The 25,102-nt window shown below is 42.7% G+C and overlaps 1 protein-coding gene across 1 annotated transcript; it reads right to left on the reverse strand.

Annotated features, from left to right (window-relative positions):
• Positions 1 to 280: 280 nt before the first annotated feature.
• LOC132914618 (collagen alpha-2(IV) chain-like) lies at positions 281 to 25,102 on the reverse strand. The gene is made up of 7 exons (XM_060973866.1): positions 24,690 to 25,102; positions 8,325 to 8,445; positions 7,895 to 8,254; positions 7,535 to 7,597; positions 6,647 to 7,453; positions 1,922 to 6,520; positions 281 to 1,793 (listed from the first exon to the last, which is right to left on the reverse strand). The coding sequence occupies exons 1-7, from the start codon at positions 24,723 to 24,725 to the stop codon at positions 403 to 405; spliced, it is 7,377 nt and encodes a 2,458-aa protein (XP_060829849.1). The 5' UTR covers positions 24,726 to 25,102; the 3' UTR covers positions 281 to 402.

Raw genomic sequence — 25,102 nt, forward strand, 5'->3', positions numbered from 1 at the left:
TGTTCTACTTTTCAGGTTTAATTATTAAAAACTGTTCCATAAATTACCATCCGTGTTAAAAGAAAAAAAAGTTAAGAACGCAAATGCAAAACTGTTATGTACGCTAGCCAGTACGCTACCTCTGGATAACCATAGTCGATCGTTCTAAGTACCACGATCCGTTACTTTCACTCTGTCAGCTTCCACCTAATCCTGTAAGAACGTAAGATTATGGTTACCCATTGCGAGACGATGATTTTTCTCGTTGGTTTTCGATCGTGTCTCTCTTTGGCCATCCTTCAGCTGTCCAGCAGCTGACGGACGGGCAGTGATTCTCCGTTTTACGAACCGTTCCCGCGGAAACTCTCGGCTGTTCCTGTAGCCGAGTGACGAACTAAAATCCGTGAATCGCAATCGCACTCTTCACTTGACGTGCCGACTCTTCGCCCCCCTCCTTTCCGTCCGACGCCGTGCTGAAACATTTAAAAAGCCAAGTTTTGCTTGCCGCAACGCCTCGCGAAGATTCTCTATATTGCCAAGCTGATTCACGCTGAGAAGCTTCGTTTCGATTTTCCCGGTTTGCAAGCCGCACGTGTCGCATGCATATGGGACAGGCATTGCAGAGGGGAACATGTCTTTCATGTTTTCGTTGTCCGTCTCGTCGTTGCCCGGACAGTATGGTACAAATACTACTGGAATGAAGCCAAGCTGACCAATGAGAGGAATGGATGTCGTGCTCGTGGTTGTGACTGTATCGTTTCCAGGCTCGACAAGGTAACAGGGACAGGTTTCAGGATCTGGCCCTACAGATTGCTCGTAGGGCTTGATATTGATCGGATTCGGTGGCTGAACACCGATCGCAGCGAACTCGAAGCTCGGTTCGCTAGATTTTTCGGATAATTGGTTTACCTGTTTGATAAGCGCGGCGGTATTTTCTTCGGGGCTCGTTTCTATTCGAATCATCGGTTCGCTCAATTTCGTCACTTGTTGGGGATATTTACGATTCTCGCGAGAGCCCTGTTGCAATCTTTCTCGGCTGGAGTATTTCGCAATAGTGGTAGGACCCACTCCGTCGTAAACAGTTTGAGGAGTTTGCGATACAATTTTCTTAAGATCTTCGTAGTTACTTCGGTCTTCCTGTTCTGTGTATTTACGCAATTCCTTTCGTTGCGTTTGCAGCAAGGAATTAATTTCGTCCGCATTTTGGTTTACTTGTCCTGTCTGATAACCGGGTCTCTGGGGTCGATTTCCAAACTGGGAGTCTATATATCTATCCTTCACTCCTATGGGACCGCTTATCTTGCTTGGATATGTAACCGTTGTAGATTCGACGTTCTTTTCGTAGCCTTCATTCGAAGTTTCATTATTGAAATATTTCAATTCGAACTTAGAGTTAGAGGTTAACCGTTCTACTTGCTTCTGTCCATACAACGGATAAACGTAAGAGGATGGCGTCGTAGGTTCGTAATACTTGATGGGATATTGAATCTTAATTGGTCCTTCGTAGTGTGGACGAGTTGTTGCGTGAGCTCCAGGCACGTAGTCGGGATCACCAGGCCATGGCCCATCTGGACCGGGTGAACCTGTCGGCCATGGACCATCTGGACCAGGAGGTCCATCGCCACCTATACCTCCTACTCCTCCAATTCCACCTTCAGGGCCTCCCGGCCCGCCTGGTCCACCTGGACCGCTTGGTCCTTGTGGACCATCCGGACCATTGGGCCATGGACCATTGGGACCATCTGGACCTACACCACCAATTGGGCCTTCATGCCCGGGAGGATATCCTGGATATGGGGGATACGGAGGCTGATCTGAAACAGCAAAAGAAAACATTATAATTCTAGTGGACTATATATAAAAAAATAAGCCAAATATTTCTATTACACTAGAAGTTCTACTCATTTGTTAAATTCAACATGGAGATGTAAAATTTACATACCTGGTGTTGGTGATCCGGGATGTCCAGGTTTCCCAGGCTTTCCAGGGATCTCTGGATAGGGCGGTGTTCCAGGGTATCCTGGTTGCGGAGGAATGGGTGGAGAACCAGGAGTTCCAGGAGTTCCAGGAATGCCTGGTACGCCTGGCGTGCCAGGATATCCAGGGTGAGGTGGGACAGGTGGAACCCCAGGAATCCCAGGCTTTCCTGGCCTGCCTGGCTTGCCAGGTTTACCAGGTTTTCCTGGTATTCCAGGAGTTCCTGGCGTACCGGGGATACCGGGATAACCTGGCTGTGGAGGTATTGGTGGAGTCCCGGGTGTTCCAGGAATTCCTGGCGTACCGGGGATACCGGGATAACCTGGCTGTGGAGGTATTGGTGGAGTTCCGGGTGTTCCAGGAGTTCCTGGCGTACCGGGGATACCGGGATAACCTGGCTGTGGAGGTATTGGTGGAGTCCCGGGTGTTCCAGGAATTCCTGGCGTACCGGGGATACCGGGATAACCTGGCTGTGGAGGTATTGGTGGAGTCCCGGGTGTTCCAGGAATTCCTGGCGTACCAGGGATGCCGGGATAACCTGGCTGTGGAGGTATTGGTGGAGTCCCGGGTGTTCCAGGAATTCCTGGAGTACCAGGGATACCGGGATAACCTGGCTGTGGAGGTATTGGTGGAGTTCCGGGTGTTCCAGGAATTCCTGGCGTACCGGGGGTACCTGGATAACCTGGTTGTGGAGGTATTGGTGGAGTTCCTGGCGTTCCGGGAGTGCCAGGTAGTCCTGGCGTACCAGGAGAACCAGGATGACCAGGACTTCCAGGGTAACCAGGATGTGATGGATGTCCAGGTTTGCTCGGTTTGCCAGGTTTGCCAGGTTTGCCAGGTCTGCCAGGTTTACCGGGTATTCCGGGTGTTCCAGGCAATCCGGGGACGCCTGGACTGCCAGGGGAGCCAGGATATTCAGGAGATGGTGGATATGGGGGTGGATATGGTTTGTCGGGAGTTTCTGGAGTTTCGGATGAACCAGGATATGGTGGTTGTCCTGGAATTGCTGGGACGCCAGGTTTTCCGGGTTTCCCAGGTTTCCCAGGTTTCCCAGGTTTCCCAGGTATTCCTGGTGCACCAGGATATCCTGGTGGCGCTGGGCCACCCGGTATTCCTGGCGTTCCGGGGTATCCGGGTTCTCCTGGACTACCAGGTGCACCAGGGGTTCCTGGACCTCCAGGTGTGCCTGGATATCCAGGTTGAGGTGGAGTTCCAGGATAGCCTGGTTGTCCTGTTGTTCCAGGTGTACCAGGCGTTTCAGGTGTGCCAGGCTTACCAGGGTATCCAGGCTGCGGTGGTGTTCCAGGGTAGCCGGGTTGCCCTGGCGTTCCAGGTGTGCCAGGAGTGCCAGGCGTTCCAGGTTTACCTGGGTATCCAGGATGCGGTGGTGTTCCAGGATATCCGGGTGTCCCCGGTGTGCCAGGAGTGCCAGGTGTTCCAGGTTTACCTGGGTATCCAGGTTGAGGTGGCGTTCCAGGATATCCGGGTTGTCCTGGTTTTCCGGGTGTACCAGGCGTTCCAGGTGTCCCAGGTGTGCCTGGGTATCCAGGTTGTGGTGGTGTTCCGGGATATCCGGGTTGTCCTGGTTTTCCGGGTGTACCAGGCGTTCCAGGTGTTCCAGGTGTGCCTGGGTATCCAGGTTGAGGTGGTGTTCCGGGATATCCGGGTTGTCCTGGTTTTCCGGGTGTACCAGGCGTTCCAGGTGTTCCAGGTGTGCCTGGGTATCCAGGTTGAGGTGGTGTTCCGGGATATCCGGGTTGTCCTGGTTTTCCGGGTGTACCAGGCGTTCCAGGTGTTCCAGGTGTGCCTGGGTATCCAGGTTGAGGTGGTGTTCCGGGATATCCGGGTTGTCCTGGTTTTCCGGGTGTACCAGGCGTTCCAGGTGTTCCAGGTGTGCCTGGGTATCCAGGTTGAGGTGGTGTTCCGGGATATCCGGGTTGTCCTGGTTTTCCGGGTGTACCAGGAGTGCCAGGGATTCCGGGTTTGCCTGGGTATCCTGGTTGAGGTGGTGTTCCAGGATATCCCGGTGTGCCAGGTGTTCCAGGTGTGCCTGGGTATCCAGGTTGTGGTGGTGTTCCGGGATAGCCAGGTTGTCCTGGCGTTCCGGGTGTACCAGGTGTGCCAGGCTTACCAGGGTATCCAGGTTGAGGTGGTGTTCCTGGATAGCCAGGTTGTCCTGGCGTTCCGGGAGTGCCAGGAGTTCCAGGTGTCCCGGGTTTGCCTGGGTATCCTGGTTGAGGTGGTGTTCCAGGATATCCCGGTGTGCCAGGTGTTCCAGGTGTACCAGGCTTACCAGGGTATCCAGGTTGTGGTGGTGTTCCAGGATAGCCGGGTTGTCCTGGCGTTCCGGGTGTACCGGGCGTGCCAGGTGTGCCTGGATATCCAGGTTGTGGTGGCGTTCCAGGATATCCGGGTTGTCCTGGTTTTCCGGGTGTACCAGGCGTTCCAGGTGTTCCAGGTGTTCCAGGTGTGCCTGGGTATCCAGGTTGTGGTGGTGTTCCGGGATATCCGGGTTGTCCTGGTTTTCCGGGTTTACCAGGTGTTCCAGGTGTTCCAGGTGTTCCAGGTGTGCCTGGGTATCCAGGTTGTGGCGGTGTTCCAGGGTAGCCGGGTTGTCCTGGTTTTCCGGGTGTGCCAGGAGTGCCAGGGATTCCGGGTTTGCCTGGGTATCCTGGTTGAGGTGGTGTTCCAGGATATCCCGGTGTGCCAGGTGTTCCAGGTGTGCCGGGGTATCCAGGTTGTGGTGGTGTTCCAGGATAGCCGGGTTGCCCTGGTGTTCCGGGCGTGCCAGGAGTGCCAGGGGTTCCGGGTTTGCCTGGGTATCCTGGTTGAGGTGGTGTTCCAGGATATCCCGGTGTGCTAGGTGTTCCAGGTATGCCTGGGTATCCAGGTTGTGGTGGTGTTCCAGGATAGCCGGGTTGCCCTGGTGTTCCAGGTGTGCCAGGAGTGCCAGGTGTTCCGGGCTTGCCTGGGTATCCTGGTTGTGGAGGTATTCCAGGATATCCCGGTGTGCCCGGTGTTCCAGGTGTGCCTGGGTATCCAGGTTGTGATGGTGTTCCGGGATATCCGGGTTGTCCTGGTTTTCCGGGTGTACCAGGCGTTCCAGGTGTTCCAGGTGTGCCTGGGTATCCAGGTTGAGGTGGTGTTCCGGGATATCCGGGTTGTCCTGGTTTTCCGGGTGTACCAGGCGTTCCAGGTGTTCCAGGTGTGCCTGGGTATCCAGGTTGAGGTGGTGTTCCGGGATATCCGGGTTGTCCTGGTTTTCCGGGTGTACCAGGCGTTCCAGGTGTTCCAGGTGTGCCTGGGTATCCAGGTTGAGGTGGTGTTCCGGGATATCCGGGTTGTCCTGGTTTTCCGGGTGTACCAGGCGTTCCAGGTGTTCCAGGTGTGCCTGGGTATCCAGGTTGTGGTGGTGTCCCGGGATATCCCGGTGTGCCAGGTGTTCCAGGTGTGCCTGGGTATCCAGGTTGTGGTGGTGTTCCAGGATAGCCGGGTTGCCCTGGCGTTCCGGGTGTGCCAGGAGTGCCAGGGATTCCGGGTTTGCCTGGGTATCCTGGTTGAGGTGGTGTTCCAGGATATCCCGGTGTGCCAGGTGTTCCAGGTGTGCCTGGGTATCCAGGTTGTGGTGGTGTTCCGGGATAGCCAGGTTGTCCTGGCGTTCCGGGTGTACCAGGTGTGCCAGGCTTACCAGGGTATCCAGGTTGAGGTGGTGTTCCTGGATAGCCAGGTTGTCCTGGCGTTCCGGGAATGCCAGGAGTTCCAGGTGTCCCGGGTTTGCCTGGGTATCCTGGTTGAGGTGGTGTTCCAGGATATCCCGGTGTGCCAGGTGTTCCAGGTGTACCAGGCTTACCAGGGTATCCAGGTTGTGGTGGTGTTCCAGGATAGCCGGGTTGTCCTGGCGTTCCGGGTGTACCGGGCGTGCCAGGTGTGCCTGGATATCCAGGTTGTGGTGGCGTTCCAGGATATCCGGGTTGTCCTGGTTTTCCGGGTGTACCAGGCGTTCCAGGTGTTCCAGGTGTTCCAGGTGTGCCTGGGTATCCAGGTTGTGGTGGTGTTCCGGGATATCCGGGTTGTCCTGGTTTTCCGGGTTTACCAGGCGTTCCAGGTGTTCCAGGTGTTCCAGGTGTGCCTGGGTATCCAGGTTGTGGCGGTGTTCCAGGGTAGCCCGGTTGTCCTGGCGTTCCAGGTGTGCCAGGAGTTCCAGGTGTTCCGGGTTTGCCTGGGTATCCTGGTTGAGGTGGTGTTCCAGGATATCCCGGTGTGCCAGGTGTTCCAGGTGTGCCTGGGTACCCATGTTGTGGAGGTGTTCCAGGATAGCCGGGTTGTCCTGGCGTTTCGGGTGTGCCAGGAGTGCCAGGGGTTCCGGGCTTGCCTGGGTATCCAGGTTGAGGTGGCGTTCCTGGATATCCGGGTGTTCCCGGTGTTCCGGGTGTACCGGGCGTCCCTGGTGTGCCAGGACTTCCAGGTTGAGGCGGTTTGCCGGGGTAGCCAGGTTGTCCTGGCGTTCCGGGTGTACCAGGCGTGCCAGGTGTTCCGGGTTTACTTGGGTATCCAGGTTGGGGTGGTTTTCCAGGATATCCGGGTGTTCCCGGTGTTCCGGGTGTACCGGGCGTCCCAGGTGTGCCAGGACTTCCAGGTTGTGGAGGTTTTCCTGGGTAGCCTGGTTGTCCAGGAGTTCCTGGTGCACCAGGTGTTCCAGGATAGCCGGGTTGTCCTGGCGTTCCGGGTGTGCCAGGAGTGCCAGGGGTTCCGGGTTTGCCTGGGTATCCTGGTTGAGGTGGTGTTCCAGGATATCCCGGTGTGCCAGGTGTTCCAGGTGTGCCTGGGTATCCAGGTTGTGGAGGTTTTCCAGGGTAGCTGGGTTGTCCTGGCGTTCCAGGTGTGCCAGGAGTGCCAGGCGTACCTGGGTATCCAGGTTGAGGTGGTGTTCCAGGATATCCGGGTTGTCCTGGAGTTCCGGGTGTTCCAGGTGTGCCAGGTGTTCCTGGGTATCCAGGTTGGGGCGGTTTTCCGGGGTAACCGGGTTGTCCTGGCGTTCCTGGTGTACCAGGCGTGCCAGGTGTGCCAGGACTTCCAGGTTGTGGAGGTTTTCCTGGGTAGCCTGGTTGTCCAGGAGTTCCTGGTGCACCAGGTGTTCCAGGATACCCGGGTTGTCCTGGTGTTCCAGGTGTACCAGGTGTGCCAGGTGTTCCGGGTTTGCCTGGGTATCCAGGTTGGGGTGGTGTTCCAGGATATCCCGGTGTACCAGGAGTTCCAGGTGTTCCTGGGTATCCAGGTTGTGGAGGTGTTCCAGGATACCCGGGCTGTCCTGGCGTTCCAGGTGTGCCAGGAGTGCCAGGTGTTCCGGGTTTGCCTGGGTAGTCGGGTTGGGGTGGTGTTCCTGGATATCCCGGTGTTCCCGGTGTACCAGGAGTTCCAGGTGTGCCTGGGTATCCAGGTTGTGGTGGTGTTCCAGGATATCCTGGTGTTCCCGGTGTACCAGGTGTGCCAGGTATGCCTGGTTGTCCAGGTTGTGGTGGTGTTCCAGGGTAACCTGGTTGTCCTGGCGTTCCGGGTGTACCAGGCGTGCCTGGTATACCAGGAGTTCCTGGTTTGCCTGGATATCCTGGTTGTGATGGTGTTTCCGGCATTCCGGGATATCCTGTAATTGAAATTTTGGTATTTGTAATGGATCTAGTTTGTAGTTTCGTGCTAGTATTCTTTCAGCGCATATTGTTTGTTTCTTATAGTATCGACGTTTGCCATTGTGTCATGTTGTGCATATCAGTTTTATGTGGATATTTCCGTTTTTTTTGGTGGATTCTGTAGTTTACCTGGTTGTGTCAGTTTTCCGCCAATTATTGTTCCGTTTGTTCTTGGTCTTTTGTGTTATATAATGTTAGTGTTTTCGTTTCGCACTTTGTTTGCTTGTATGTTATTTATATGAATAGTGATTTACCTGGTATTGGTATGACGGTTGATCCAGAACCCGTTCCATCGAATTGTCTACATATTTCTGGGAAATACAAATTAGCCCATTCTGTAATCACTCCATGATGATCGTGATGATCATCATGTTCCTGATGATGTTGTCCTGTGTCATCTTCGTGGTGATGTTCGTGTTCATGAAGGAACAATTCAACCGAGTTTCCTGGTTGAACAACTCGATATCCCCAACCATCGCTGATGTAAAACGTTGTTTTTAGCTTTCCAAATGGATCAATATATCCATAGCATCCATACGTGATGTCGTCTGGACCGCGTACCTCGTGATGAAATTGCCCGTTGGGACTTACTTCATAGCCATAATTATATGCATCTGTTGAGAAGTATAATAATATATTCAAATTATTCCCCAATATGCTGTCACGAATAAACGATATACTCACTCGAATAGAAATCTTGATTTAGGTATTGAATTTTCTGCTCGTCGCTGATGTTCAATATTACTTCTCTACCTTGCCTGCTTCCTTGTTGCTGTGTGTATTGCAACAGAGATGTGGCAATCACCTATTGCAGATGAATTTACGATTAATTAGTAAAAAAATTGTGTTTTATTATTACAATATTCGTTTGCATTTTATTTTTTAAATTATGTAGTTATGGCACTGGGTTTTAGAAGGCTGATTATAAATCAGTTGAAAGCTATAAATAATATAGTTTGTTATTCTAATACGCATGTAACTCAAACTATATGATCAATTAATCAGGAACGATAATTAAGCACGAAATTAGCCAACTTGTTTTTCGCTAGGTGGACTTTAGCTGGACTAATCTTGTTCACCTTTTAAAAGCTTAGCACAGATTCACTAACAGATCGACTCGTCATCTTAAATGTCATGTCGACCGCTTGAAGTTCAGAAATATGCTTGCTGAAAAACATGCAACTACATTTTACTCTAAAAATTACTTCCCTTTTGATTTTAAACAATCAGTTAGATGACATATTTCACGTTATATTTCAATTTTTTAAATTTTCTTTCGTAATAAATCAGTTATATAGGTATAACTGAAAATGATATACAAAATCTAATTTTCTATTGCCCCTGGGTTTCGATTCATTTCTGACTTTAAAAATTTCAATATGTTTATACACATTCTTTATTTTGATATTTCCTAATATAAACCAGATATATCTAGATTAAATTTTGTTTTCTTAAAATATTTTAAAAATACTGTTTCACTATTAAAATACATATAAAAAAAAAAGAAAAGTCTAAAAAGAGGTTTCGCTATTACTTTACGAGCATTATCTTTGTTCATGCGCTTGTTTCATACGCGCAATGAACACGTTATCCCATCTTCGTACACGCATAAAATAAGATTGTACCACGAAATCGTTGTACTACGCTTAATTTCGCTTTTTTTTGTCATTTACAATAACGTTTAATCTTCTTATAAAAGTCAACTTACTGAGTTCTGTAATTATTTCCACGTGCTTAATACTGAAAAGGTCTGTTTCGTTCGCGTTACTGTTTAGGATAATTAAAAAATAAAGTCGCGTAATCTTTCAATGGAACATCATCGTGTTCCTCGGTGGAAAGATAAACATCTCAGGAACATCGACAATCCTTATAACGTTTTACATTTCGAGTGCTTCTTCCCCGAAGAAATTTTATTTCAAAATAATGAGGTCAATGAGGCTTGTACGATTTACGTCGACAAGCCACAGTCGGAGGATAAAAATCGTCCAAATTTATTGCTTCTGCTTGGACGTTCATATTACTACTATTGGCGCTATTGCAGTCACAGTGAGTCATTTTGTTTCCCACGTTTTTTTATTATATCCTGAAACCACTGAACGATCATCGGACGCGATATGCATAGTAAAAGGACGAAAAATGTCTTTTTATTCATAAAGATTTATTCGTAATGATTACAAGAATCATTTTTATTGCTCTACGCTCGTCGTAGTATTGGTGAACTTTCTTCGACTTTATGGTGAAGCTGCTTCGTTACCTTCGACGATGTTACGGTGGTACAGTGAGATAACAATACGACAATTAACATGTAAATTTTATATGGACGATGATATAGCGAGATATTTCTGCTTTATCTGTTCTTCGCGCTATACACATTGTTATTAAATTATGGTTTCTACGCGTTGCGATTAAAAAATTGTTTAGAAACCGCTTAGTGAAGCTTAAAGGATACAGGAACAAAGGTACCCCGAGTACAATAAAACTAAGCTTCAGAAGCTTAAAGGAATGCAGAATAGAGACTTTCACGGAGCCGAAATAAAAATATATTGCGGTATAATCGTGATAGAAATATTTTGGAGAATTTTAACATTAAAAAGGTCAGATGGAACGAATTGATTCATTATTAAAGCAAACACTGCGATTTTCATTAATAGGAATAATTAATTGAAAGTTATATTTTATCGAAGCTACGGATAACAGCAGATTATGTTTATGCTAAAGAAAACTATCCCAGGCAAACGAGACGCTGGTTTTCTTTAACGTTAAATAACATTCATAATATTTCATTAAAACGTTAATTAGTAAATTGAAAGTAGGTATTTTCGTTTAAGTAGCTTATCTGAATATTCCATTACGCGAATCTTGTCCTGTTTATCAACGCCCACGCGTGTCAACCGAAAGTGAAATTTCGAAGCAGTTTCTGTGCGATACCTCGGCCAATCCTATCCAACGAGTTTAGATTCACATGGTCTGCTTGCGTATTTATCGATTATTGCGGATCGATAGCGAACAGGAATTATTAATCGCGTTATAGGTTTGAAAAAATACGACTTTCCATTACTTTCGTTCGACTTCCGATTTTTATTCGATTTATGTCTGATCTGGTTATTGGTCTACGAGCATTTTTACGGTGTTTAAGAAATATCGGTGTCAGATATAATGGCTGGAAAAGAAGTTACGAGCAGAAAATACAAGATATTGGTTGCAAACATATACTTCAACGAGATGACAAGATTCTAATTCTAAATAAATCTTTCTTAACTTTTGCTGTGAATTTTCCCAACGTTCTAATCATTGCAAGTCACATTTGCTGTGTATCAAAGCGTTTGAAAGGGTAGCCAGTTAATAGAGACGTTTGTTATAATACGTGTCTCCTCGTTCGTGACGTTAAAACACGCTTAGAATTATCAACTTATACTCGTAATCATGATTGATGATTGCTTAGTTACGGGTTCCACCCACATGAAAGGCAATTGAAACGCTACTTTATTCTTCTCAAGTATTTTTGACAGTCCTATTCAATCAGATTAATGATACCTTGCTCAGCTCTAATCACTGATTTCAGCTAGAATCCTATGATTTATGCACGCGAAGTAATAAGTCAATAAAGAAATGAAACAGATACAAATTGGCATTGAGCAATGGGTCGCGTGAGCCTTCGCGGTAAAACGGTACGTATAAAAAAATGGCTGATAAAAAGACATTTATTTTCTTTTGCTTATTTTGCATAAAATTTGCCAGGCTTTCCATTCCTAAGCGTCGTAATACGATGATCGAGGAATGTGCCGTTGAATCGATTAGATAGAAGATTGATGGAAAGAATGATGCATTTTCTGGAATTTCACCTTATCGATCCAGCTATTATTAAGAAATCCTAACACCATCGATCACCAATTGAACAATAATCTCTGTGAGAATATTCATCTATAGAAACTGTTTATGCATATACGAACTAGTTCCAGCATATTCTCAATGGTATCAAGGACGTTGGTACCATCGATCTCCGATCGTATTTCCATTCTGATATTTCTGCAACAACGCGTCAAATGAAACATTCCAAAACGTACAACTTCTACAATAGTCGACATCAAATATAAGAACGATTTAATATACGTTTGAGAGATGTACGATAACATCTGATCATTGGTAAAAGTGGTTTCTAAATTTGACAAGTGACGCTTATCGCTTTCTTTCCACGCCTTGCAAATCGCGAACCCTTTCTCGCCCCACGTTCCAATCCACGTCGATCGAACAAGCTGCGAAAGCAAATTGACTCGGCAGGTTCGCTCCTCCTTGACGAGTACGAGAAATCAATCGCCGCGTACAACCACGTAGTTTCACCCATGAATAATAAACGAAGAGGTCGTCTGGACGCTGAAAGCGCGAGCATTCGATCGCGAAACATCTCGTTCGGCACGAGGTCGACCTAGATCGTTGTGAAAAGTGGCACGATCGCTCGTATCCTGCTAGGACGTTCTTTGCCGCGTGATCGATGATGTCAGACAGCCATATCGTTCCACCTACGAAAAGGGAAAGTGAGATCCCGAGTAGCTCTTCTTCCCGACCATCGCTTCGCCATATCTCGCCTTCTGTATATGCAGTCTTTCGTGTGTGGTGGGAAAGGTTAATATATGCCAACGCTCGACCTGCCCTGCGCCGTGAATCAAACGTCGCCTGTTAATCCCTCTGGTATTCGTGCCGGCGCGATATTTTAGTGGACAATGGTAAATCAAGGATCGAACCCCAGGCAGTAACCATCCGCGTTTACGCGCCTCACCGGCTGTCAAGATTAACATCGTGTCGCGTCGCTCAGCCGTCTTCAGGATACAGATGGACATAAACCCACATTGGGAACCGGTGAAGATTTCGCGCGACTCGAGGACGTCCAAGAACGCGCGAAAGGCAGTTGATCGATCGTGGTTTGGTCGATCGAAACGAATGTTTCGCTAAGGAAATCACAAAAAGTATTCGGACAATTGTAAAAAAGTTCGATGCACATACGTTGCGCGTGTCATGTAAAGTATGTTGAAATCTCGTTTGCACCGTGATGAGACACGCGAGTATGCTTTTTGTTTTTTTTCCTTTTCTGTCTTTTTATTGATGTGCTGGATATGGTCAAATTATTTTGATAGAACGCCATACGCTTTTGAATTTGTACACCCCAGCTGCGGTAGGAGGGAGCGATTTTCTTGCTCGTGTATCAAAGGACGAAAGACGAGTTCCGGTGGTTGAAATTCTTGCGAATAAAAGAGCACTATACATATGTGTACATTGGCAAATATCGTTTCGATGTACGTATTTCGGATTGTTTATTCTGCATTCCTGTTGCTTTCATCTCGATTCACTGTTGTTGATTTTGAATGTTAGGTGCGCGCGAAGTTATTTCCCGAGGGAAATGTTGTTACGAATAATTACTGTTTAATAAATATCTACATGGTATGAAATATGTTTATATGGTAAATATGCAGCGTGATAGTTTCGATATTCGTATTTCAAAAACGATAAATGATCACGTTTGTGATTACATTGAAAATGATTAGTCTCATATTAAAATACTTTGATTACCTATCAAGCAAAAAATTATTACATTTTCCCTGACGTCTTCCTTTGCGATAACTTGTCCTATAAACTATATATTTTTTCTTCCAACATAATAATCCGAAGCCTCCTAAATTATCTGTAAATTAACAGATCCAGTCCCGCTATGAATTGCCATTAAAAACCTAATTATAATTCTCGATGCGGTACCAGCGTAAAACCAAGTATTAGAGATTATCTACGGAACAGCGATGAAATGGCACGTAAACGAATGCAGATTATCGAAGGATGAAGCGGTGTTTATCGAATAGGGCATCTGAAATTATACGTATGATTTTCAGGCGAAGAAACGTGGATCTGTTTGAATATCCACGTGACGAGGATTGTCCCGGCCGATCGAGACAGTCGTCGATCGCTTAAAATGGTATTTTATACGTTAAAAGCAAGAAATCTTTCGTGATAATTGAAATAAAACGGACTGTATATCCTTTCGCAGAAAAAGAACGAATTTATTAACGAAGCAGATAAATTCCGATGAGGAAATTTTATAAATTGTAAAATTTCTTAAAAATTTGATAAAAATGTAAAAAAAAAAAATTGAGTAAAAATGAATTATTTGCCGATAATTTGTTACCCGTCAAATCACGCTATAGTTAGTTATTATATTATTACGCGGCAAAGCAGTTACCCGTTTATTACCTGGTTTTTCGATGAGAACTCTACAATGGGAAAGGTGATGGGATTCGTTTTCTCATCGCACGGTGAAGATGCAATCAGTCATAAAATTCATAGCGATAAATTCATACGACTCTGTCAATAGAATAAATTCTCGATGATATTGATGATTGATAATTGAGAACTACGAGTCAAGGGCCGAACGAACAATCGTAAAACTTCACGACAATTCATAAATTCGTAGCTTTGTTACGCGTTCTATGTATTCCGTTTCGTATCGAACTGTTTTATTACCTTCGATACAAATCCTCCTTCGCGAAACTTTCGTTTTCTGAGTCATTGGAAATCAGATAACTCGGCCTCATATATCAGTACATTGGAGGATACAGGCATAAAAAATACTATAAAAATTCGATTATTTATACGTATAAAAACTTTCTCGGTTTATTCATCGTACACCATCTGTTCGTTAGAAAAGCGACGCAAATAGGAAAAGTAAATTTTTGTGGAAATCTCATCTCGCCCAAATTATCCTCTTAAATATCACGCGAAACGATTTTTCACGTAGGAAACCGGGAATATCAAAGTGGAAAATTTCATTCGACTTTCGCATTAAATTCCGATTTAACCTGAGGCAGTCGATTTGGTAGCAAAACGAACGCGGTTAGTCGTACTTGGTCGCTTGTTCTGATAACACTATCACGCGGCATCGCATAAAGTCGAACAGTATTGGCTATTATACACGATCTTTTCTATATCTCGTGTCGTGATTGAAACGTTAATTTCCTCTCCAGACAGAGTATGGCGTTCCTAGTCGACCTCGAGTATCGGAAATTGAAAACGAAAGCTAGCTTTTAATCGAGTCGGTTGTTAAATGAAGCAGCGTCGCAAATAGTATCTGAGGCGTATAAACGATCGTTTAACACGAATTCGTTTCGTTTGGTTTCAGTGGGTGACTGGTGTTTGCGTTTTTAAATAGCACATTTTTAAATCGTGGCCGCGAGTGCCTGGCTGACGACTTCTTGAAAATGAGAACACCGCGAGTAACGAAGAGATACTTGGACCAGAACATCGAGCCATCGTGGTTCAAGGTAAGAAATTGTGCCCATTCGTCACTTCCATATGCGTAGCCTTTTATTTACAAGCGGCTCTAAGACCTTTGTTGCGTGAACGATTACGCGCAGAACTTACGCACAGTATACGTCTGCTGCGTCAAATTCTGATTTGTTTAAGCATGCAGCAAGTTCGTGTGATATATTGTACCGAAACAATGGAGGGAAATATAGATTAATTATCGTTGGGCAAGATTATGTACGCGTGGGTAAACGTCACGAGTGGATTTAAGTAAAAGTCAAAGGTGAAGTTATAAAAAGTTAGAGGGCTTTGAAAAGTACGATTCGTTTAAAAAGAATTCTTTCATTTCCACGTTTTTAATCCGCTCTCTTAGTCGAGTATTTTTTGATCGATGGAAAACCTTTTTACATAATAAAAAAATAATAGCCTTTTTAACGAGATAGCGTTTCCCGATAATACCAACATCGTTTAAACCGATTTTCACATGGGAATCTCATAACAAGCTCGATCGTGTACCAGATGATCTCTGTCAAAGAGAAATAACACAACGATATCATCCGTGACTTCTGCTCGCGCGCGGATAGCCGCCGAAATATTGCAAAATGAAAACAGAGAATCGTGTAACACGGTTATGAGAAAATTACAAGCGTATGTAAGATCTTCGAAATCTTATTAAGTCTCGACAGATATCGTTAATTAAAGCGTGTGAACGCATAATGGTTACAATTTCTTCTCTCTGAGAAAAAAAGAACGATCGGTTGAAAAGATTGCGGCTGTCGATTGCATAATCGCTCGTATGTACCACGAAACGCGCTACTCTATTCACGCTCGTCCCGTTCTCCGTTTTCATTTACTCTGTCATTTGCATACAGATGTTGCGCTTTTGCGGTATATGATCATTATGACAAGTAGAAACTCGAGGGACGTAAAAACAAGTCCGTAAATATGTGTATCTATAATCTTCTCGCGTGGAACATCCTTATTAATTATTCATTCTCCTATCTTATCTTTCGTATCGTGGGTCTGATTTTAATATGCATATAGTTTGTTTCAAAGGTGAAAATTTCATTAACGAAGTCGATTAATTATTTACAACTTTTCATATTTATGGACATAAGCTCGCGAACAGCCTGTGTTCGAACGCTTGTACAATTCCTTTGTATATGTAATCTTTATATAAACTTTAAGATTTGCCTCCAATTTTTCCAATATGATCCTGGCAGTGGTACCTTGTTACAGTGCTAATGAAATTTTAAAATGTTTCTCATGTAACGTATACCATATGGATATAAAAGTTTTCCATAAATATTTTATGTCTAAGTATTTTCTAATTAAGTGAAGCAATGTATATGTATATATATTGTATATATATATAAAGTTAAATAAAAGAGAAGAGTGAAATATAATTATTCCCTGAAGAAAATTTGAAAGAGAAATTTTAAACTTATGAAGATTTAAAATCAATAATTAATATTGTAGATAATATTATAATAATAGTAATACTGTAATACTTAATATAGCAAAGAGAAAGAAAATGTATGATGATGTCTCATTAAATTAATAATAATTGGATCACGGTAGAAAGATAGAGAAAAGAATAAAGTCGATTATTGTCTTAACGTGATCCCCATAAAGAGAACGTAACGATCTCTCGTTCACATACTCCAACAGAAAATAATTACATACAAGCTCTCGTAATCCTGTGACAGGAAAATTCCACTAAACGAGGGATAATTAGCAGAAATCGATACTCTTTGTGCGAATTCATCTCCTACATTACTCATATTCTATTACACACGTTTTCATATCTTTACGTAACTCGATATGATCCTCTTCATTTTTTTTTTTTTTTTCAAGTCACTAAAAATTTAAGTCACTAATCAAAGAGAAGGAACAGAAAATGCATATATCGAACAAATCGTACAGTCATCGGAAGGATTTCCCTGAGACAGGAATTTCCATCAGCAGTTAGAATCTTTATATTTAACATTGCTGTTTACACTTTGCACTCTTCCTTAACTGTGTATACAGTTGGTTTTAAAAATAATCGAACATTAGCATAACTTTGACTTCTACGTTCTGTATCCGAAATAAATACAGATAAAACCGCACTATTGAACAAAAGGACTATCGGACAATTACCATTTTCCGCGACACGAAAATTCACTTCTTTCCCAAAGTTTCTTTCAATATTTAAACAACGGTTTGTTCTAAGCCACAAATGCTTTACTTTCTGAATCTATACACTGTAACACTTCAGTATACCACATAACATTCTTGCTGTTTTATCTGTATTTATCTCAGGTATGGAACACAGTAGTAAAAGTTATACTACTATCCGAACATCTTCGAGGCCGACTGTATATGCTCGTGTATCAGACATTAAAATAAAGTTTAATTTTAGTTCGGATACTCCGAGCACCTATCTTTCTTACATGGATAAATTTAAATCTTTACGCAATACCAAAAATTCCTACATTTCTAACTCAATTACTTATAATGGGCTTCATAAAAATTCTAATCAGTTTGGCATATACAGCTAACATATCCTACATAACGAAATTCGTTTGAATCAGTTCCACTGAAATCTTTCACAACGAACAGTCATTAAATTGCACATCCCTTGGCATGTATTATACTTCTACTTTAAAAGACGAACGTATCTTTAAAATTATTTTACGTTTGTATCAAAGATTTAATATTAAAACAATCATTCTTTCTTCACACAGACCTATTTGCCTATTTATCGTATCAATTAATCTTCCTAATAATTTGATGCGCGATCGCCTACGGGGTGGTAAAACCGATCAACCCCTAACATGTATAATGTATATCGCGTCATGGATCGGCCCGAGGCTGGACGGTGGCCTCTGTGTCGCGAAACACGAATCGGCGCATCATCGCATTCAGTGAAAGTCAGCGGCGAGTTGCGTAATGGAACGTCGATATCGCTTGGAGCCAGGCCTCTGGCCTGGCGATCGTTTATCTTACGGTTTGGCCGCATCGATTCGAGCAGATACGCGCGCACAGCCGAGTATAGGATCATTCAAATCGTTTTCTATTCGGAGAAAGTTCAGCCGGCCTGGTTCGTGCGAAATTCATGACCGAATGGGGTCGAATCGTTCAACACATGGGATAAGACCGAAGCGAGATTGATAAGAGTTGATTGGCAATTCGAATAGGAATGATAATCGTAGAAAGAGGAATCGATTTATAGATATTAGAAGAGGAATGAACTTAGTGATTATTTCAAGGGGAGGGATTAAATGATGAGGATGAAAGAAGTTTTTGATATTAGATAAAGTAACATTTCTATTGTTTTGTTGAGTTTGAATGGGCGACACTGCGGTTCAAGTAAGTCGAAGGAGATTCAGATAGATTGGTCAGACAGGTTAGGTAAGATATTAAAAAATAGTTGTAGATATAATTGGAAAAGACGAAATTAAATAAGTTGCAATTGATGTAGATACAACGATCGGTCGAAGTTGTGTGCAGTATTAATAAATAATTGTATATTTGATTAAATATTTGTTATTATCAATCGATATCAATCAGTATCAATAATATTCGAATGGTGTTTGAATGCAATACTCAAACATCAATATCGTATTGTACGATTCGTATTGCGATCGATTACATGGATGCTCACAGGTTGCGTGCTTCACGGGAATCGTTCTATCCAATGCTCGAAGCATCGAGGGATCGTTGTTCCAAAAATCAAGATAACTCGGTGGTCTCGCAACCGACACTGTACGCGACACTTAATCTCCCTCCTTCTTTTCCTTCGTTCATCAACGTAATCGTACTAATTGTTCGTGGAAACAATGGGCGGTTGCGGGAGAAAAGCAATTTAATATCAGAAGGCCAACCGGGATATTACCGAAACCAGATGGAGGCGGTTTGCATTATTGGGAGGATTACGAAAAGAAAGTTAGCTCGATAGGATCTACACGGATTCATTGTCAGCCCGTTGCGGAGGTCGTGGCAACAAGTGTGCGAGGGTTCGACGGTGTTTGTTGCGGCTTTGTGGTTTCTTCTAATGTAAAATCAGACAAAACGCGAATTAATTTATCACATACTGCCTAGCACGTGGAAAATTGAACAACAAAGGAATAGAAAGAAACTTTTTTAATTGAAATACCAGAAATCGAATACTTTTGATATTCGTTTCAGAATATTTATCCGTAACTTCCTTTTAATGGTAATGTTAGCTCGATTATAGAAACCTTTCACGAATATATCATGCGTGTTACACAGAACTTTTTGAAATTTCATTAGCACTATGGTGAAACACGATTATCAAGATTGTATCGATAATGTTTGAAACGAACTTGAAAATGTATATTACAAAATATTTGTCGCAAGCATGCGCTGATTAAAAATCACCAAAGTATCTGATCGGTCAATTATTATCGATTGTGTTAGTAAGTAACGATATTCAGCAAATTGTCACAAGAAAGATCTGACATTATTTAAAAAGAGAAAAACTTCTATTCTCGTGATATCTGTTCCAAAATATTCCCAGTGATGCAACTTTCGATCGTTGCACAATACTTTCACATTTTCTATCTATTTTCTCCTAGATACACCCAAAATAGAAATCTGATTGAATCATTAGCATATTCGTAACGTTACCATCTTGCTTTGTAACACTTGCTTTCTATATCATTGTTTCCTAATTGGACACAGACCATTTTCTGATACCCTGAGTCATGTTCTCTCCGTGAATTTGTAACTTTAATCTTTCTGCATATCGAAAACATAAGAGTCCAAGTCAAATCCTGCGGGGAAATTAATCAAAAAGGACATTGTAGCAAAATCAGCGTGGCCGATACACGTGCTCCTCAAACAAGACTTTCTTGCTGTCTAACCTTTAAACATTGTTCCTTGCGCGCGTCTTTCACAACTGAGTTGCAACAAGTTGCTTAATGCTTCGCGTACCAACATTATGTTTTACTGATTACATTAATATATAAATTCTTAGACAAGTTGTACGGCATTTAGTGAACTTTCGCATCGCTTTGAAAGGATCGATTATGGTTTTTCAACTATTTAATTCCGATATAGGCAAGCATTATTAAATAATAATTTTGCTTTTCGCTTGCAATTTACGTTATTGCTCTTTATGTGTTTCCCTGGACACATGTAAATCCTTTCGCTATTCGATTTGCTTTGTAATTTTCAAAGCTGCCAGTGTAATTAAATAAAAAAAAAAAAAGAAAAAAAGTGGTGCTCGAAGTAACAATTTCAGTTGGTTTTAGCGCTAGAAATTTAAGAGAAAATAACGTGGTTTATTGTTTGTTACGTTTTAACGATTTTCTACGCGAATCAGACTTTAATTTCAGAATTCCTCGCCGTGCTTTTGAACCAATTTCATTTAAACACCTTCTGTACTCAATTTCAATCACACTTTACAACGATTATACTCTTGATCCCAGCAATCGAATCTTGCGTACATTCGCGAAATAATTTCCATCGTAAGTTACGATTATATGGAAGATATTGCATGATATTTAGCTAGAAGACCTAACGACAAAGGTAAAGGGTAATCGTGAACGTGAGCGTATCGACGATCGAGCATTCAATAAATCATAAAACATAATTACTACCTCAGGGTATCAGCTTTTAGAAAAGTTTCCACGTGAGAGGGTAGCCTTTTGAAATCTGTGTTATTTAGCCAAGTAGTCGGAGTTCGTGACGAGCTTCGTATGTCGTTTCATTAAAGACTCGTCTATTTGCGAGGCAGTTACGACGAATCGGCAGTTAAACGCGTTTGCAAATTACCTTTTACATTAGGGTGGCTGGCGCATCTCATTGTATCACCTCGTGACTATGACAACGAGTTCGACGAAACTTTCAATTCTATCCAGAATTAAATGACGATTGTGGTCAGGTGCATGTGCAAATTGCAAACTTACTCCCTTTATATTCTCAGCACGATTACACATCGTTTAAGTGTCTTTGAAATAGGATCTTTTCGCCAAGGGAATTATCTGTTCCGTAAAGAAATTCCCTCTACATCTGGTTAATTAAAATTTACTCGTCTGATTGACGTCGTGGTTTTTAATTCTTATTAAACGCTTTTCTGTAACGTTTCAATAGAGACAGATAGGTTCTTGAAAGTGTTCGAACGCTCGTAGCCATCTTTCACTAATACATTATGTACGAAACATTGTGAAATTTCATTAGCACCGTTATGAGATTGGATTATCATGATTATGTTCGTTAAGTTTGAAACAAATCCGAAAGTAGGATATACGTATGTAGAAATGAGAAGATATGCACTAAAGTACAAATGTACACGTATTTCGCAATGATCACGAAAGTTAAGTTTAAGTAATCAATTAACCACTGTATTGATAAACCTGAATATTCATTGGGGACCTTCGTCAATGCTAATTTTTTACATTTTCAAACTTTATTGATAAAACCATGAGAATCGTATCTCGTTAGAGTAATCAAGACGTTTTACGTAACACGTACGATATACACATCGAAGGTTTCTATGGTATGTGTTCAAATACCTTTGTGAACCACTTCTCACAAAGAAGGTAAAGGGGTTATCCGTTAATAGATATCTAATAGATAAAGATTATCTATTTCGTAGAAGAGTCGATCCACCGTTCAGGAAGTCAAAAATTCGCAAGAAATTGGCGGCCAGACGAATTTGCAAATTTGCAACGTACTATCGCAGAAGCGCAGTAAACGGGTAGCTGCGGACCGGAACAAATTAGCTGAGCTTTTGTATTTAACTAGCCGTATCAAAGCGTTAAACGCTGTATCTCGCCGGATTTGTAAACAGTACAAACGGATTGCATCTGAAGATAATTTCTAGAGATTGAAGATAGAGCCGGAGCAGCCTATAGTTCAACCGGTAGTCGTCAATCATTGCCAGACTTTCGATAGAAGAGGCCTTATTCGAAGTTCTCCCGACAGATGAGCAGATCTTCTGCTGACCATTGACCGGCTATTATTTCACAAGCCCTTTCTTTTTCCCCAGCCCCCTGTACCTATCCATCTCTTGTGTATTTGCGTACTTAAAACCCTATAGTTATCGCCAATCTACCATCAATATCGAAGACTCGTTGAAAAGATCGAATCTAATTTCTAAATTAAAGAATCCCCATTGTTTCAATCTCTACGATTATCTAATTCTGTCGTAAACTAACGATACCGATTTTCCATTTATTTCAATGAAAAATATTACTTCAAATCTTTGTTCCATCTCTCTTAGTTCATCTTCTATTAAATTCCAAATTACAATTTTTTTATTCAATACCACAGCTACTAATGTTTTCTATCTTTCGTATTCCTCCCAAATATCCTCTTTTTATCCTAAAACTTGCGAATAATTAATGAGACAGATTCTTCGTCGATTCGTTGACGAGTGGCCCTAACTTTTCCTATATTAAACGTTCCATATACCAAAACTCTGATCCGATGTCTTCATCGCGATCGTCGATCGTTCGTTTCACGGTTGTTCCACTGTGTACGCAAGTAGTCGCAAGTTACTTATATAATTTATACCCTGCGAGACAATGATGCGTCGGATAGCAGGGGTCATCTCGATGACTCGCGACCGATACGCGTTCGAATGCATCGTTATGCGTCACGGTCGAACGAACCACGGGATTACATGCGAGCATAATAGCGTTACTCCCGCGGCATTGAGAGTTATGAATGAAATGTAGTGCAACGACATTGGCGTGCGAGTGCCAAGATCAATGAAACTCCGCGCCACGAGCATCGACCATCGCGATACCGACCTATTATATTATATGATGGTGCAATCGTCATTCGTTTCGATTCGCGTGTAACTACGTCCAACGCATTTCAAATATATAACCGAACCTCTGTTATCTGCGCAAGGTTTAATGACCCTGAAACATTCCTCTTCGAATCTCTACTCGTACATGTAAGCGGAATAATTGATTTCCACGTGCTGTTCTTGAAAATTCGTTAGAGGCTTCCGATCGTGATTAAACAATTCTTGAAATTGTTTTCGCAACGACTGTGAATAATTGCTGCGCATAATTGAAATACTATTTGTATATCTGTAATTAATCTATACTATGAGAGTTATTTAATTGATGAGAATTATTTAATTCGTGAGAGTTGATGGAAATTGCGCTAGGAATACTCGATAAAAGAAATTACCTATATTATTTCCAAAAAAAAGAACAAACAGGTAACATATAAAGAGTAAGAAATCTAAAAATTAAATCATTCTACGGGAATACGAATATTAAATGCTATGTGGAGAATATTTTGATTTTGACGAGTTGATAAGAATTAAAGGTTGATTTTTCTTTTGTTTTTTTTTTTTTTTTTTAACGTAAACGGAAGTGTGTTGGAAGTAACGAGTGTTACATTGGGTGCAGTGCAAGAGAATAACTGCCGACCCGATTTTTGGTTGCGATTTTCTATTTGCAGTCGGATAAACGTATGCCTTTATTTCGTAATTCGTTGGTACTTCGTCGCGACGTGGCGTGAATCTCTTTGCTTTCATCCCAGAGAACGCGCAGGTGTAAACGCCTATCATCGCTATATTTAAGTGACGGCTGCCGTGAAAGATTATTCACGGATAAACGCTTTATTTCAGTCTGACTAATGATCAATCAATTTCAATGAACTCGTGGCTAGTACGCTAATGAATTTCTATATAATTTGAAATATATTGAATAATGATAGTGCAATTGATTAATTTTCTTTCGTGATAGGAAATATTTGCAATTTTACAAGTCACCCGTTGTTTCTATATTTTAGTTACTATTTTTATTTTATTTATCTATTGTTTAATAACATAAAATTATTAGATCGTATAGAAGTTTCTTCAAATATTCCAAATATATTTTTATATTGAATGAGGCATGATGAAGTGTTTGTTGCAAACGAAGGTACGTGCGCAAATTTCGATGGATACGTAGAATTTGAGAATTATTGCAGAAAGTTCAAATGAAAGGACACGTTTTCTGGTTCTCGTGCAACGTATAAAACGAATAGAATGAACTCAATATTGAAATTGCGTCGAGTTAATAAATATCGTTCCCGCGTTCCACATATCAGCGCGAAAAAAAAGGGAAGCTTCAATTAAAAGTTTAATTGTAACATGGAATAAATCATACACACAATTTGTAGTGTCGCGATTACAAACTTGTTGATAATATTTTAACTCAACCGATATTCGCTTTCAATTTAAAACATCAAAAGTTTGATCGCGTTATTACACAGAGTAATATATCGTGTTTCTAATATTTCAAGCTCGTCAAACACCCAAACGAAATTAGAGTACAATTTACCCGTTTCTCAAACTACACCTAAATCACAATCAACGTTTCTAACAGCTCGTTTCAACTTCGAAAACGACACTTCCTCGTCGCGTCTGCCCAACCTGATTCGACGTTGCAAAAGGATTTGCCGAATAAATAATTTTCATACAAGGCCATCGGACCAAAACGCAGCAATGCATGTCAATGGTATTCTACTCAGCCCACACGATTATCTCATCCATTTCTACCTCATTACCAACTCTAAAACGTCTAAAACACCTTGCCTATTCTCGACAAATTCAATGAACCTACATCCACGACCGTTCTATTTGTTATTCGAAATTGACTTGTAATGTTTCTCTCCCGTTTCACAATTACCTAATTACGGCAATTCACTGACTCGACTGTCAAAAAGGAAGAGAAGATGAAAAAAGAAGCGAAAAGGAATAGAAAAGAATTTGTAGCACTCGTGGTCCTGCGTATATGGGACACGTACCAGGCTGAAGAAAGCGGCGCGCACACGGCCGAGCATCCTGACGCACCGATAGCTTCCGTTTAGCAAGGCATCGTCACGACGATCTCAGTCTCGTACAGATGATGATCTCTTCGTATTGTACACGCAGTGTGCCGTTCGAACTGAAAGACTGAAGACGTAGCCAGCAGAAGAAGGCTTATATACAGGGTGGGGGTCGGCAAGACCAACCGACCAACTTGGTGCCCATCCTCTTCTTGGTGTCTTCTCTTTTCCCCATTCTTCTCCGTTTCGACTCTTCAGGGATAATTCTTACGTGCTCCCCACTCTATTTGCCCTCCCCCTCACGATATGGTGATTCTTGTTCGTCTTGGATCCACAGGACCCTTCCGCTCGAGTAAAAAGGAGTCATGGAACGTGGCACGATCCTCCAACCA

This window comes from Bombus pascuorum, chromosome 1, assembly GCF_905332965.1.
Source record: "Bombus pascuorum chromosome 1, iyBomPasc1.1, whole genome shotgun sequence".
Taxonomy (NCBI): Eukaryota; Metazoa; Arthropoda; class Insecta; order Hymenoptera; family Apidae; genus Bombus; species Bombus pascuorum.